Genomic DNA, 17,337 nt, shown 5'->3' on the forward strand with positions numbered 1-17,337 from the left:
CCAAGATGACAACTTAATGGCCATGAGCATTTCCTAGACTTGCAGCTCTTCACCGGGTCGATCGGCCTTGTTTCAAGCCGAGCAAATTCCAATGGAAATGTGTTATGGTGAGAGTGTCTCGCCTCCTCACTGTACAAGTGTGGCAGCTTTGAATTAAATTACTTAAAAATTAAACACATGTCCGACGGGTAATGCAGACAATTGAATCTTTGCCATTCGACCCTAAAAGTAAGCTATATTCAAACACATTTGACACCTGTAAAATTAAACAAAACCACCATGTTAGGCCTTGCTCACCAAACTGATGGCAGCGAGCAATGTTCTCATATTCTACACATGATAAACATCATTATAGCAATAAAAAGGCACATAGCCCAAAATTACCCTGCAGTCCGGTACCAGCTCCTTTTCTCCAGTAAGTTCTTTCCCGCAGAAGCTGACGGGAGCCAAACCCGGAAGATAGAAAGTTGACGAGCACCGAAAGGTGGCCACGAGCAGGAACAAGGATAAAACACTCGCTGCTAAACGGACACGAGGAAATAATGGCATTTTATTAATTAGCTGATTATATCAAACCAATTAAATTAAAGAACAGGAGAAACACAAAATTAGAAAGTTTCACGATCCCAGTTCCTCCCGTTGCCGCTGTTGCCGTGGAGAATATGTCTCTCTCTACCCTCGACACGTCACACTGCCGCGATGAACGATGGGATACTGGCGAGTCATACTCCTGTATCAAAAGTTTTTTTTTTAGTTTACTAAATTTATTTTATTTTAATTATTTTAGGATGTCTAAACTGATTAACCGTGTTTCACGAGTAAAAAAGGGTATCCAGACTATAATATTGTATCTTTTCTCAACTTGCCTGAAGGACCCCCCCCCCCTTCCTCATTCGCTGACACCAATGGTTCAGTCCATCAGTGTCAGACGATTTTTCTGCTGTTCATTCAGTTAAACTTGATTAAGCATCCGTGTTGCAATGCGGTAGAAGGCATTGGTTTCATAGTTTGACCGAGTTATAGGTCGGCAGCAGCGGGCGTTTAGGTCCGATGCTGTTTCGGTGGTATTTGTACCATGTTTTAATGTTTGTTTTTTTATTTAATTATGTGTGTGATATATTTCAGAGTGCTGAGACGCTCCCCAATGGTGCTGTGTGAGCGTGCACAGAGCGCGGTTGTCGGGTGGGATCATTAAAAAGAGGCTGGCTGTGAAAATAGTAAACGAAGATAACAAACATACTTAAAGGGACGAAGAGTATAATGGAAGAATAATGATATGAAAATTGTGTTTCATTTAAGAATTTTAGCTGTTGTATTTAACTATTAGCAAATAAATTGAGTAATGACAGTACAACCGTTTATAACGGGTAAAGGTCCAATCCAAAAATTATATACAGGTTAATAATACTACAGAAATGTTTGAAATTCATTGTGGAAACTTGAGACGGATAAGGCGCAACGTTAGAGCATAGAAAAAAAATAGCGTGTTAAAAGTTAAGGAGGCACAGACACGGCACTTGGAATGCGTCTTCCTGTTGCAAAAGCCCATCAAGAGCATAAGTGATCCCTGGCCCTAGGTTGGCTCACAGTGCCAAAAGTGAGGCATGCAGGTTGTCCCCCAACTGTATCCGGCTGCAGGTCGTAGACTCGGTCTTCCTCGCCCCAAGCCTTCCACGCCACGCCCCCAGCATTCGCGTCAGTCCTCTGTCACATCGCTTTCATTGAGAAACTAGTAACGTTGATTAACCGTGTAACCCTAAAAGATGATTTTAATATGCTTTTCTCCAATCACGAGGCAAGAACTCGAGTTTCTCTTTATTATCATATTTCTTTTTAGAAACAAAAAAAACATTTTTATGATTCAGGATTCAATAGTTAAAATAAATAGGACATAACATTTTTAGATTAAGGAAACACCATATTAAATATGAATGTTGTTGCTCTAACTGCTATTATAGTGAATTGTATCATTCAAAATATTTGAAATTATTTTTACATTATTTCTGGAACCTCGTTCAATAAAACGGAAAATTCCATTAATTACATTAATTTATTATGTTACAAAATAAATGATGATCAACAAGCATGACAATTAAGGTAAAGAAACTTAAAAGAAACTTTCAAAATTGTTTGTATTGAACAATTTTTTAAATGATCCAGCTTACTATAGTACATGGGACCTTCATTTCCATTATCTGTCTTGAAATGTGTTTTCTTAATTTTGTTCTTGGCTGTTGTTATAATGCTGATAAATTTCAAGTGAAGTTATTAAACTTTCAAACTTTATCCTGGTTTTTAATTTTAATGTATAATTGTTCTCCCTGGGACCCTAACTTATAAGAATGTACTTATCAAAAATGTGAGGCAAATCTCTTAAATTGCTTAATAGATATTATTTGTTTTTCTAAAGAAAGGTAAAAATTTGCATTATTGAAAGTTGCACCCTCTGTGCCTTACTTCCATAAGCTATCTTTCATTAATTTTGGAACTGAACTAACACATTGATTCAGATTTTAAACTTAAATTTTAAAATGTTTTATTTGGGTAGATGCAATAATTACAAATAATTTTTTAGTGATTTAAAATCCTTTAATCGCCACATACAATTTCTTGTATTAGAAATTTGTCGTTTCAAACATACCCCAATTTACTCTGCAAACGGAGATATAATTTTTTTGTAAATAAGATTACTGTTTGGCGCAGTGGTAGCGCTGCTGCCTCGCAGTTAGGAGACCCGGGTTCGCTTCCCGGGTCCTCCCTGCGTGGAGTTTGCATGTTCTCCCCGTGTCTGCGTGGGTTTCCTCCGGGCGCTCCGGTTTCCTCCCACAATCCAAAGACATGCAGGTTAGGTGGATTGGCGATTCTAAATTGGCCTTGGTGTGTGGGTGTGTTTGTGTGTGTCCTGCGGTGGGTTGGCACCCTGCCCTGGATTGGTTCCTGCCTTGTGCCCTGTGTTGGCTGGGATTGGCTCCAGCAGACCCCCGTGACCCTGTATTCGGATTCAGCAGGTTAGAAAATGGATGGATGGATGAAGATTACTGTTATTAGGTCATCTGTCTCACTGCCTGCTAAGGATTCACCTCTTCCCATAGTATGTTCAGCTGCCTTTGATCACTTTGAGCCTGTATCATCATCTCTGTTGTCTGATTTGGTGCAACACATGAATTCTACAAATTGCCCTGACCCTGGAAAGTGTCCCCTCTTAATTTGTTAAGGTTTTTTTGATTCTGTCACACCAAGTATTGTTACCTTAACAAATGCTAGCTTGATTTCTGGTTGTGTTCCTGCTGCCCTGAAACACACTGTGGTGCAGAAATGTATTAAAAAAACAAAAATTTCAGGCCAATTTCTAAATTGCCCTTTTTATCTAAAGTCTTAAAAAAACTTGTCCTAACTCAAACATTTCTGGATGAAAATAGTATTCTGGAAAAAATCCAATCCAGATACAGATCTTCTTACAGTAGTGAAACATCCTTGTTAAAGGTTTACAATGACCTTTTCCCAACAACTAATGCTGGAGAAATTTGCCATTCTTGTACTGCTAGATCTTACCTCAGCTTTTGATACTGTAGATCTTATGATTCTTATATCCCACCTTGAACAGTATGTAGGCATCCAAGGTATTTCCCTTAAATGGTTTATACATATGTAAGTAATAGGAGCTTTTCTATTCATTTGGGTGAGTTCTAATCATCTGTAGCTCCTCTTACTTGTGGGGTTCCACAGGGTTCCATCCTTGGACCAGTTCTGTTTTTGTTATGCATGTTGCCTTTAGGCTCCATTGTTAACAAGTATGGCTTTTCATTTCACTGCTATTTGCCACTAAAATCAAAGCAAGACAGTACAGAACCTCCATTCGTGCTTGAATGATATTAAAACCTGGATGGCAATGAATTTTCTTAAACTGAATGATAATAAAACTGTGATCAGATGGTTTGAGAATCTCTGATGTTGCTCTTGGACCCCTTGCCATATACATATCATAAAGCTTCAGTTAGAAGCCCAGACGTGATCTTTAACAGCTTATTCAAACTTTACAAACAGATAAATTGTGAGGTTAAGTGAAGCTTTTTCCAGCTGACACTTGACGGTAAAGGCTTTTCTTTCTTTCGGTGATATTGATAAGGCCATCCAAGCTTTTATAACATCTCATTTGGACTAGTATTGCAGATCTTTGTAGGTAGGTGCTGACAAGGTCTTGTTACAACACCAATAACTATTCCACAACTTTGCTGCTTGCTTATTGAAGGCTCTCGTAAGTGTGGCCATATTTCACCAATACTGACCTTGCTTCGTTGGCTTCTGGTCTGTTTCAGAATTCATTTTAAAATTCTATTTCTTGTTTTTAAATGTTTGAATGGAGCAGCCCCATCTTGCCTCTCGGAACCTCTTCACTTATATGTGCCAACAAGAGCATTGGGTTCTACTAGCCAGATGCTCTTACTTGTGCCAAAGTCGAGGTTGAAGTAAACAAGGAATCGGGCATTTGCAGTGGCTGCTCCTTTTCTCCTTTTATTAGGTCTGCTCCAACACTGGCCATTTTTAAGTAATTATTAAAATCATATTTCTTCTTGCTGCCATTTGACCCTGCAAGAGGTTGACATTGTTTTTTATATGTTAGTACATGCACATTCATGATTATCAATATATATACAGTGGTGTGAAAAACTATTTGCCCCCTTCCTGATTTCTTATTCTTTTGCATGTTTGTCACACAAAATGTTTCTGATCATCAAACACATTTAACCATTTGTCAAATATAACACAAGTAAACACAAAATGCAGTTTTTAAATGATGTTTTTTATTATTTAGGGAGAAAAAAAATCCAAACCTATATGGCCCTGTGTGAAAAAGTAATTGCCCCTTGTTAAAAATAACCTAACTGTGGTGTATCACACCTGAGTTCAATTTCCGTAGCCACCCCCAGGCCTGACTACTGCCACACCTGTTTCAATCAAGAAATCACTTAAATAGGAGCTGCCTCACACAGAGAAGTAGACCGAAAGCACCTCAAAAGCTAGACATCATGCCAAGATCCAAAGAAATTCAGGAACAAATGAGAACAGAAGTAATTGAGATCTATCAGTCTGGTAAAGGTTATAAAGCCATTTCTAAAGCTTTGGGACTCCAGCGAACCACAGTGAGAGCCATTATCCACAAATGGCAAAAACATGGAACAGTGGTGAACCTTCCCAGGAGTGGCCGGCCGACCAAAATTACCCCAAGAGCGCAGAGACGACTCATCCGAGAGGTCACAAAAGACCACAGGACAACGTCTAAAGAACTGCAGGCCTCACTTGCCTCAATTAAGGTCAGTGTTCACGACTCCACCATAAGAAAGAGACTGGGCAAAAACGGCCTGCATGGCAGATTTCTAAGACGCAAACCAATGTTGAGCAAAAAAAATATTAGGGTTCGTCTTAATTTTGCTAAGAAACATCTCAATGATTGCCAAGACTTTTGGGAAAATACCTTGTGGACTGATGAGACAAAAGTTGAACTTTTTGGAAGGCAAATGTCCCGTTACATCTGGCGTAAAAGGATCACAGCATTTCAGAAAAAGAACATCATACCAACAGTAAAATATGGTGGTGGTAGTGTGATGGTCTGGGGTTGTTTTGCTGCTTCAGGACCTGGAAGGCTTGCTGTGATAGATAGAACCATGAATTCTACTGTCTACCAAAAAATCCTGAAGGAGAATGTCCGGCCATCTGCTCGTCAACTCAAGTTGAAGCGATCTTGGGTGCTGCAACAGGACAATGACCCAAAACACACCAGCAAATCCACCTCTGAATGGCTGAAGAAAAACAAAATGAAGACTTTGGAGTGGCCTAGTCAAAGTCCTGACCTGAATCCAATTGAGATGCTATGGCATGACCTTAAAAAGGCGGTTCATGCTAGAAAACCCTCAAATAAAGCTGAATTACAACAATTCTGCAAAGATGAGTGGGCCAAAATTCCTCCAGAACGCTGTAAAAGACTCATTGCAAGTTATCGCAAACGCTTGATTGCAGTTATTGCTGCTAAGGGTGGCCCAACCAGTTATTAGGTTCAGGGGGCAATTACTTTTTCACACAGGTCCATGTAGGTTTGGATTTTTTTTTCCCTAAATAATAAAAACCATCATTTAAAAACTGCATTTTGTGTTTACTTGTGTTATATTTGACTAATGGTTAAATGTGTTTGATGATCAGAAACATTTTGTGTTTTTTACACCACTGTATGTATGGGTGTGGGTATTTTGAGTTTATCTTTTATGTAATGGTTGGTTATGTTTGCAGTTTTGTGATGTGTACATACTGTATATCTCACCTGCTTCTTTTACCCTTTCTTGTAGAGCACTGTGGTTCAGTTCTGGCTGTTGTAAATGTGCTTTATGAATAAAAATTGCCTTGTCCTGCCTTATAAAACATTATTTTATAACACTAAGAAGTGCAGATCTGGGGCAATGGACTTCAAAGATGAAGTTGGTCTACAACATTTATTACAAAAAGTTAAACAATATATAAAATATAGAACAAGAATTGTAGGTTATAACTGAACAATGTGGTGTATGTATGTTTATATTAAATTTTCTCACAAAACACAGTCATTTTCCTTTTTCCTCTCATGTTATCTTAAAACAGGTGCATGTCTTCCATATGTGAAAAAAAGGATGATGAAGGGTATAAGGACATATTCCCTCTCCTGTTCTTCTGGAAATTCTGATAGCAAATTAAATTTCTGAAGGGCCTCCTCAATGTTGTCTTTGTCCATTGACAGTAATGAAAGGAGTGAGACATGCCCCCTGAACACAGGTTTATTATCAACACATCCCTTCTCTGCCTCAGTAAAATGCTGAAGAATTCCATGTTGCTGTAATACATTTTATGGAAAAAAAAGGAAATTCTTAAATGGTTATCATAAAGCTTATATCCTTTTCCTCAACATTTACAAGGATTGTAAGAAAAAGGAAAGCAAAAAACTAATGTACAGCATATTCTTAATTTGTTATACATTATTAACATTACTGTTTTTGATCACAGATTCTACAAGTCTTCAATATTTCTTACAATACACTATTATAAACACAGTACACAATGTATTTAAAATGTTTTAAGGCCTTTAAGAGTTGTATTTCTGTGTCAAAAGATGTAAAATAGGCTTTTAGTCTTTTGGGCTTTGACTCTTGCTGGTTAATGATTAACAGTATGCATCTGAGAGAAGCATTAATAGTCTTTTTATACATTTTATTCACTGTACTATAAGCATTGTAAGCCAGCATCAACAAAATGTAATTCATCTTTCTTATGGAAATTTATAAAATGATGTGTCTGTTATCAATGCCCTGTGCTGGATGTTGGAGAAGGAAGGCTGATGTTTCTTCTAAAAGAAAAGATCTGAAACCTGCATGAACGCAGTGCTGTGGAATAGATAGCAAGACATTTTTTCACTTCAGATGCAGTGCAAGTCTTTACTCATCTTCTGTCTTTTCACTAATGGCTCAAAAGAGTCTAAACCTGGAAACAGTAAAATAATATTTACCTAAGGACATGGTAAAAAAGAACCAAAAGAATAAGAACAATGAACATCTCCTTGGCTGTCCATTACTTCTGTACCTTCTAATTTTTTGTTTGATTCTTGCCCTACATTTAGAAGGGTGTTCACTAGCTCAGTCCAATGTGAGCAGTTACAGTTAGGTCCATAAATATTTGGACAGGGACAAATTTTTTCTAATTTTGGTTCTGTATATTGCCACAATGAATTTTAAATGAAACAACTCAGATGCAGTTGAAGTGCAAAATTTCAGCTTTAATTCAATGGGTTGAACAAAAAGATTGCATAAAAATGTGAGGCAACTAAAGCATTTTTTTACACAATCTCTTCATTTCAGGGGCTCAAAAGTAATTGGACAATTGACTCAAAGGCTATTTTATGTGCAGGTGTGGGTAAGTCCATCGTTATATCATTATCAATTAAGCAGATAAAAGGCCTGGAGTTGATTTGAGGAGTGGTGCTTGCATGTGGAAGATTTTGCTGTGAACAGACAACATGCGGTCAAATTAGCTCTCCATGCAGGTGAAAGAAGCCAGCCTTAAACTGCAAAAACAGAAAAAACACATCTGAGAAATTGCTACAATATTACGAGTGGCAAAATCTACAGTTTGGTACATCCTGAGAAAGAAAGCAAGCACTGGTGAACTCAGCAACACAAAAAGACCTGGACGTCCACGGAAGACAACAGTGTCACAGAATCATTTCCATGGTGAAGAGAAACCCCTTCACAACAAGTGAACAACACTCTCCAGGGGGTAGGCATATCGATATCCAAGTCTACCATAAAGAGAAGACTGCATGAAAGTAAATACAGAGGGTACACTGCAAGATGCAAGCCACTCATAAGCCTTAAGAATAGAAAGGCTAGATTGGACTTTGCTAAAGAACATCTAAAAAGCCAGCACAGTTCTGGAAAAACATTCTTTGGACAGATGAAACCAAGATAAACCTCAACCAGAATGCAAGAAAAAAGTATGGAGAAGGCATGGAACAGCTCATTATCCAAAGCATACCACATCATCTGTAAAACACGGTGGAGGCATTGTGAAGGCTTGGGCGTGCATGGCTGCCAGTGGCACTGGGACACTAGTGTTTATTGATGATGTGACACAGGACAGAAGCAGCTGAATGAATTCTGAGGTGTTCAGAGACATACTGTCTGCTCAAATCCAGCTAAATTCAGTCAAATTGATTGAGCAGCATTTCATGATAAAGATGGACAAGACCCAAAACATACAGCTAAAGTAACCCAGGAGTTTATTAAAGCAAAGAAGTGGAAAATTCTTGAATGGCCAAGTCAGTCACCTGATCTTAACCCAATTGAGCATGCATTTCACTTGTTGAAGACTAAACTTCGGACAGAAAGGCCCACAAACAAACAGCAACTGAAAGCCGCTGCAGTAAAGGCCAGGCAGAGCATTAAAAAGGAGGAAACCCAGCATCTGGTGATGTCCATGAGTTCAAGACTTAAAGGCTATCATTGCCAGCAAAGGGTTTTCAACCAAGTATTAGAAATGAACATTTTATTTCCAGTTATTTAATTTGTCCAATTACTTTTGAGCCCCAGAAATAAAGGGATTGTGTTAAAAAAATGCTTTAGTTGCCTTGCATTTTTATGCAATCTTTTTGTTCAACCCACTGAATTAAAGCTGAAAGTCTGCACTTGAACTGCATCTGTATCTGAGTTGTTTCATTTAAAATTAATTGTGGTAATGTACAGAACCAAAATTTTAAAAAAAGTTGTCTCTGTGCAAATATTTATGGACCTAACCGTACTTCAATGATTTCAAAAAGAAGCATTATGTTTGTAGTGGTAAACATTTTGACTATTTGTCTTTGATTTACAACATGGCTAAGTACATTTGCCACAAAGTTATTATAGGAACTTTAAATTTAATTTACCCTTTTGGGCTGGAGTTCTCAAGCAAAATACTGTACAATAGCACTTTCTCAAAGTCAGCATGTCATTCTAAAGGGGATTGAGCAGAGACAAGTTGTTAAAGTGGTTTAATGTTGCAAAATATTTATGCAAACCATTATTGACATACATTTAAAATATCTGGATTCAGGTAGGCGTTTCTGAAACATCAAAACCACTAGGGAGAATACACGCATACACTAATGGCATAATTACCTGCATACTTTAAAATGTGGGCTTCAGGGCTCTGAAGGTGGGCAGCAAGATGTTGTAGTCTTCCTGCATTTTACAAAAAGGGCACTTGGATTCATTTTGATATTTAATCAATGTAATCAAAGTTGGTTTTATATTCTCTGCCTTTACGGATAAATATGGCTTTGAAAATCAATACAAAAATGATATGTAATACTAATTTGGCAGAAAGCGCTATCGTGCTTTTATAAATAGCTAACTTAACTACAGAAAAATCAAGTTAAATAAGATATTTTAACAAACGTTAATGACGTCGATAAACATTACCTTTCATATTGTATACTAACATTGCAGATACATTACATAACATCGCAAATATTAAAAATAAATAAGACAAGAGGTAAAAAAATAAAGTTGTCTTAAATATACTGAGCTATTTATTCAGTGAGACCATACATGATTCTGTTGTGCCATTGTTCCGTATCAGAAAACGTTTTCAGCTCCTTTTCTTATTCGAATTGAAAAAACTGTACAGCTGCTCTTCTCCTTCTCTTTGGGGCCACACCCCAGCAATCGGCGTAAAAATGCTAATCCCACTACTAAATCTCCTGCAGGGTACTCAAAGTTGTCTCACACCTCTCAAATGTCCCGGCACATGAAGTTCATGTTACACTCGGGATAAGGACTTAAAAGAAGGGGGCAATGTAGTGACTACGCTCCTCAGGTGGCCGAAACCTGTCTGTGGGAGTAGAATTACCTGTAGATGTTGTTTAGAAAGCAGCCCCGTGAGTAGTGAAAGGGGTCTGGTGCGCGTAGACACTGCACTAAGCACTTCGATTTTGCTTCCTGGCTCCTAAAGACTATTGATTTGAATGTGGACCCTGTCCTTGGGTCGGCTCATGGAGCCATGGGATAGTGTAGCATACAGTTTTTTCTGACCCCAGGTGAGCAAAGTGGTGAGCCAGCATGTGTGAACGGACAAATCGACAAAGCAGCTCTGAGCAAGTATAGCCGCAGAACATCTGAGAAGCATGGTTGAAGTGGCAATGAAAATGCCAACGAACCATTTTAGGATCACTCGTATTCAACCGGCGTAAACATTTCTCTGTCTCTCGCACCCCCCGAGTTGCTACAGTGCTATTGAAAAAGATGATATTGGCCTGTCCCCTCCTGCTCCAATCTGTTCTTTTTTTTGGGAAGATTTGTTTTTCTGTTTCTGGTGGAAGGAATTATAACAATTCTTTATTGTACAAGAATTCTACAACTCAATATTATCTCTGTCTCCTTTGCAATTACTTATTGAAACAACTTAATTGAAAAAATATGTAGGACAGTGGTGGCGAACCTATGGCACGCGTGCCAAAGGGGGCACTCAGAGCCCTCTCAGTGGGCACGCGCGCCGTCGCCCGAGCACAGAGTTCGTTACTATAAAGCCAGAGGAATGCGGGGCCGGGCTGCTCCCCTCACCGCTCCCCCTCTTCACGCGCGCCGGAGGACTTTTCTCACATCACCCGCCCCTCTGCCCAGCAGCCCAATGGGAGCGCTTCCTTCCTCTCCTGTCTGGGGTAAGGCGGGCGACACACATGCTGCTTGAGTGTGCGGCACGGACTGCAACATTTTGAGTCTGTGATTCCCGTGGTGGGGTTGGAGGGGATGTGGTATAGCGGGTCCACAGCTCAAAATTGAAAAGGCCGGTTTTAACAGATAATTGCCGCACTCGTGGCTTAAAGGGGGTTATGGTAGAGTGGCCAGAGCGGTTTCCGGGAGCTTTGTGATGCGGGCAGTCCTCGCTTAAGCGCACAGGTGAGGAGTCGTCCGCATCTGTAATTATTGCCGGGAGTTGCTAATCGCCACACCTGATCCACGACCCCGTAATATATAATAGAAGTGGGGGTTGGCGGAGCTTAATAGGGAAGACCTGCGTGAAACACTTGAGAGGATCGAAGGGATGACAAAGGACAGCACAGTTAATTATGAAAATGAAATCCTTAAAGTGTGGAATTCTCTGCCAAATAATCTTAAGTCAATGAAGGCACTTGAGATTGCTTTCCTTACTTTGTTTGGAACATCTTATGCTTGTGCGCAGCTGTTTTCAGCTTTGAATTAAATCAAATCTGACACCAGAAACAGAATAACAGATGACCTGAGTGCTGCATGTGTTGCTCTCAAACTTACAAAGTATGAGCCAAGATTAGACAAATTATCAGCATGCATACAACATCAAAAAGCACATTAATTGTTTAAAAGCATACCGAATGCAAACTTTTACCTTTCAACAAAAAGTTCTTTGTATCATTGAAAGCTCCGTTATTATGTTTTTCTTTTAAGACAAAATATGTTAATGTATGAGTGGCTTTTCTAAACTAAAAGCTCAGTAGATAGACAGACAGACAGAGCATCAGTATTGGCAGTTCCGTCCAATTTATCATCCAGCTGCACTCCCAGGTATTTATAGGTCTGTACCCTCTGCACACACTCACCTCTGATGATCACGGGGTCCATGAGGGGCCTGGGCCTCCTAAAATCCACCACCAGCTCCTTGGTTATGCTGGTGTTCAGTTTTAGGTGGTATTCAGGTTAAATTGCCATTTTGGCACTTTGCGATAAATAAGTGGGTTTTGGATTGCAGTTTGGACACTTGGTTTCTAAATGGTTCGCCATCACTGATGTAGGAAAAGGATTTGGTTGCTGCAATAAAAACTTTCTAAGAAGATATCCGACATTTCTTTAAAGAAAAATATCACATTATACCTTGTTCAGGATTTGGTACAGAAATTAGAAGTGGTATTAGTGGTATTCTCCTTTCTTATGGTTTTTCATATCCCAGAATTACAACTGCATTAATTGGTTATGTATAGATATTATTGAATTCAGTATACATTCTTTATGTTTTGTTTTGTTTTGTATGTACATTTGTTTGAAATAAAGCATTTAAGATGAAGTGATACTGATTCCAATAATTGTTTACATTTTGTCAGACATATTACCAATAAAGATATGCATAATACACCATTTTTAAAATTCTCAAATCAAAATGTGAAATCACTACAAGAAATATGAGAAGAATCTATTGAAAGGAAATGGTTTCCCAATCTAAATAAGTTTAAGGAATGCTACATGGAAAAATATTTATTTTAATGTTACTTACCATGTATCTTTTAGTGGTGGCAGAGAATTGAATATAATCTTATTCATGTAGAATGGAGAGAAAACATTTATGACATAACAGAAGCCAATACTGACCAATGCTGTACAATGGCAAACAATGTGAAAAGCATCCATATAACAATCTCATGTTACTTGTGTCATACAATCTACATGTGAATTACCCAGTCCAATGCAAAAAAAAAAAAATGTAAAATGCATGTGTTTGTGCTAAGATATTATTTACAGTGGCCCTGAAGTGCAATGTGCAGAAACAAATTAAATCATGCAAAAATAAATAAGAAAAAACAAAAGAAATTGGAAACACAAACACAAATCAGAAAACGCAAAAAAACTGAATCAGCAAAAGGAAATCAGAATGTGCAAAAACAAATTGGAAACGCAAAAAACAATTGAATTCGCAAAAGCAAATGAGAAAACATAAAAACAAATCACAATACACAAAAACAAATAAAAAATACAAAACCAAATTGGAAATCACAACAACAATTGAATGTGCAGAAACAAACTGGAAACACAATAACAAATCAGAAAATGCACAAACGAATTGAATACACAACAACAAATCACAATAGGCAAAAACAAATTAGAAAACGCAAAAACAAATTGATACGCGAAAACAAATCAGAAATGACACATGCAAATGGGACGCAAACAAAACAAAGACTATGCAAACAAATCGAGAAGCATTAAAACAAAAAGAGCAAATCCAAATGGAGGCGAAAAAACAGTGAAAACTGAAGTTCATCACTATTCAATACCAGCTTTTCAACGAGTGGTGTGGTAACAGCGAGAACGCTAAAAGGCAAAATATATCTCTTACCTTTTTTAGGTATTTTATATACTTTAGCAGAAAATGTAACTTTTGCATAACTGAGCACTCTCAGCCAAAGCAGTGGCAGAGCCGACTGGGACTTCACCAGTAAATGGGTATGTATCAGGAGAAATCTGATGTGTCTACTACAAGCATAGAAAACGAATTTGATACCTTGGTATCAGATATACAGGTGCCAGTCATAAAATTAGAATATCATTATATTGTCATCATTAATTGTCAGTTATAATCATCAAAATTAAAGAAATAAACATTTGAAATACATCAGTCTGTGTGTAATGAATGAATCTAATATACAAGTTTCACTTTTTGAATGGAATTACTGAAATAAATCAACTTTGTCATGATATTCTAATTTTATGACCGGTACCTGTAATAGTTTTGCTATAAAATCAGCTATCTAACAAATCACGTTAAAAAGGTCAATTGTCGCTATGTGTCATAGGCGATTGCTTTTGGTTGGTTATATGTGTCCCGCAACACTATGGTGAAAATTTCCTTGCCGTCACGCACACAGCATTACGTTATGGTTTTCTAACAGTCAGTATAGAACTGACAAACGTGTGTGAAATACTTAAAATGGATTTGCAGTGTTTTTAATGTCCAATCATTACAAAATAGCTAAACATACCGTAGACATTCTGTGTCACTGCTTCCACCACACCACCTGTTAAGACCCAGTAATTGATTCTTGACGTGCTGCCGTCTCGCTTCTTTTTTCTGTTTAACTTCTGGCTTTGCCGGTATTTGTGGTAAAATTTCAAAGAGTAACCAGGCTAAAATATGAAGACAGACATGAAAGGTGATATCAAATGCTGAAAGCGAAATATACCTACTTACAGCGCAAAGTACCTCAAGTCACACTGGATCTGGGACTGAAATGATCAAAAGTGCTCTTGTAACAAACTGCAATGGGAGACTACAAAGTACAACAGATTTCTGTTTCATCCACAAATGACAATATAGCGTCCCGGGTCTGAATGTGAGAGGGACACGCTCCTTCCGTGGACTCGCACTAACTGAAGGAGCGGAGTTACCCGGAGAAGCATAGCAGCCCCGTGAGTAACGTGTATAAGAGGGTGCACTCAACGCACTGTCGACCGCGCTTCCCCCGGCAGCTAAAAGGTTATCTGTTGTGGTGCTTGTCCTCCGGCGAGCATCATATATGGACGGTGGCTTTGGGTCGGCTTATGCAACCGTGCAAAGTGTGGTGTATGGGTTGCCTGTGACCCTGGGCGAGCGAAGTGACATGGAGCCAGGTGGCGTGTATATGAGCTGAAGAAGTGAACGGTAATTTTTTGGGGACACATCTAGCAGTTTGGCTTAAAGCGGCTGATTCCATATCTCGTTCTGTCCACCTCCGAGTCGTTACGATACATTTTAGGCTGACACCTAATACTACAATGGTATTGACGAGAAAAATGAAAATACTAGGAATACAACTTGTTATATAAACGCTACATTGCGCGTGTTATATAACACGTCAGTAGCGTGTATACTAATGTAAAAAAAAATCAAACGTTTTTCAAGTGCCGTCGCCATGAAGTTATAGCTTTACTACCAATTAAAATACTTAAGTATGTTTGTAATACTTTAAAAACTTCTCTCATTGTTTTCATGCTTCTCAATTTGTTTGTGTGCTGCTGCATTTGCATTTTTGTTTCTAATTTATTTTTGTGTATTAAATTTTTGCGCATTCTGATTTGTTTTTGTATTTCCGATTTGTTTTTGCATTTTCTCATTTGTTTTTGCTCATTCAGTTTGTTTTTGTGGTTTTTGATTTGTTTTTGCAATTTAAATTTGCTTTTGTGTATTCCTTGTTTTTGCATTTTCTCATTTGCTTTTGTGTATTCAATTTGTTTTTGCATTTTCTGATTTGTGTTTGTGTTTCCAATTTGTTTTGTGTTTTCTGATTTGTTTTTGCACTTCAGTGCCACCATAAATTATTAAACAGTTACTTCGGAAATTAGCAGCATGTACCAGGGATATTCAAAAAGTTTCCACAATTTTTTTTAACTCTATTTATTAAGAATTTCAAAACAAATTACAGTACTTCACTTTTCTACATAGTCCTCTTCCTTTGCAATACAATTTTTCCAGTGTCATACCAATTACTACTACTCCCACTTTCACTGTTTCCAATGAAAATACGAAAGTGTGGAAGCAGTTTGAACGTCCCTCATATATATATATATAATTTTTGTTTTTTCAGAAATGGTGAATTAAGCATTGTTTCAGATAGGTATACAGTATTACAGAAAAAAATAAACAATAGGACATTAGGAGAGCTTGTAATTATAAAAATGATTTATTTTCTTTTTTGCCATATGTATTATGGATACATATTTTTGTGCATAATATATTAGTTAAAGTGAATATTTTAAGGAAATTTTAACAAAAACATTATCTTCTGTTAACACATGTGGTCTGCAGTGTAATTATAAAAATAAAAGTAACACTTTAGTATAGAACCTAAGGCTTCTATGCATCTGGTTATGCAATATCTTAGTGTAAAACATTTTTTAAAGGGACAAAGAAAAAAAATCAGTATTGGAAAACAGCTGATCAAGTAACATGAAATTGATGATCATTATCAGCCTTAAAAGAACCTGATCAGATCATCCCTACCATGAGGCTTTAGGTTCCATGTTTTTAATAGACATTGATAATTCCAGAAGTAACTGATAATATTTTTGTCAAAAAACATGTTTTTTGCATATTTTATTCTCTCTATTCTGCTTGCAAACGTGAGATTAAAAATTCTGGCCACTATACTACAAAGTACATGGGTTAAGAGACATAAAAAATAATAATTTTTGGGTGGAGTATTCCTTTACTAGCCTTAAAATTGTCTAGAACAAAGTAGACTTGGTGATAAATAAAGAAGGCAAGGCTGCATTTAAGAGTGTATTGGGTTTTCACTACACATTTAACTGAGTACAGGAGACTAGAAAAGAGTGCACAATGTTTGGGGAGAAAATGTAATAAAGTTTATGATTAAGAATGTGTTATACATATTATGGGTATATGCCATGAATTAGATCAAGAAGTATGCACAAGTGTAGCTAAATAATGAAATGTATCATTACTCAGGAGTTTGGTTTCCTTAGACGCACTCTGTTTCAAATTTGGACCCTTTATATTTGTTTTTATGGTTGTCTATATTTTTTTAATTAGTCTGGCAATGCCTTTTTGTGTTCTATTTGTTGTCACCAGTCTATCACAATGTTTGCATGGCCATGACCATATTGTTTACTGTTGCTATGGTTGTTGTTGTTCACTTGACATGAAAGGCATTTGATGAATTGTGTCATTGTTCCTCACCTATATAAGATGGCGGTATGTACCTTGGATGCCCAATAAAAAAATCAAGTTTATTAAGAAATAGCGGCAATAAAACACATTAGTATTGGACATTGGGAATGTATTCTTGGCTTTTGATTCTATGATTGCAGTCTGATCCCTTTGGTACTTTCATTTTCTGATGATTTCCTTAAGTTTTGCACTAGACAACCTTATGGGTTAAAAAAGCAGATGTCAAAAATAGAAAAGAAGTTGTCATTGGTAAGGCAGTACAAGCTAGTAAGAAAGCCTGATAGTGGGCAAGAAATGCAGGCAGGGTACACACACACACCAAGCACACACTAGGGACAATTTAGGATCGCCAATGCACCTAACCTGTATGTCTTT

At 37.5% G+C, this 17,337-nt stretch overlaps 1 protein-coding gene across 1 annotated transcript in view; it reads right to left on the bottom strand.

Annotated features, from left to right (window-relative positions):
- The window catches only part of tm9sf2 (transmembrane 9 superfamily member 2), a 132,032-nt gene extending 131,347 nt beyond the window's left edge, over positions 1-685 (bottom strand). Inside the window, exon 1 of the mRNA XM_039744815.1 lies at positions 385-685. Coding sequence (XP_039600749.1) covers positions 385-549 — 165 coding nt within the window. The 5' untranslated portion in view covers positions 550-685. The remainder of the gene's footprint in view (positions 1-384) is intronic.
- Positions 686-17,337: the final 16,652 nt, after the last annotated feature.

This window comes from Polypterus senegalus, chromosome 2 (assembly GCF_016835505.1).
Source record: "Polypterus senegalus isolate Bchr_013 chromosome 2, ASM1683550v1, whole genome shotgun sequence".
Classification (NCBI taxonomy): Eukaryota; Metazoa; Chordata; class Cladistia; order Polypteriformes; family Polypteridae; genus Polypterus; species Polypterus senegalus.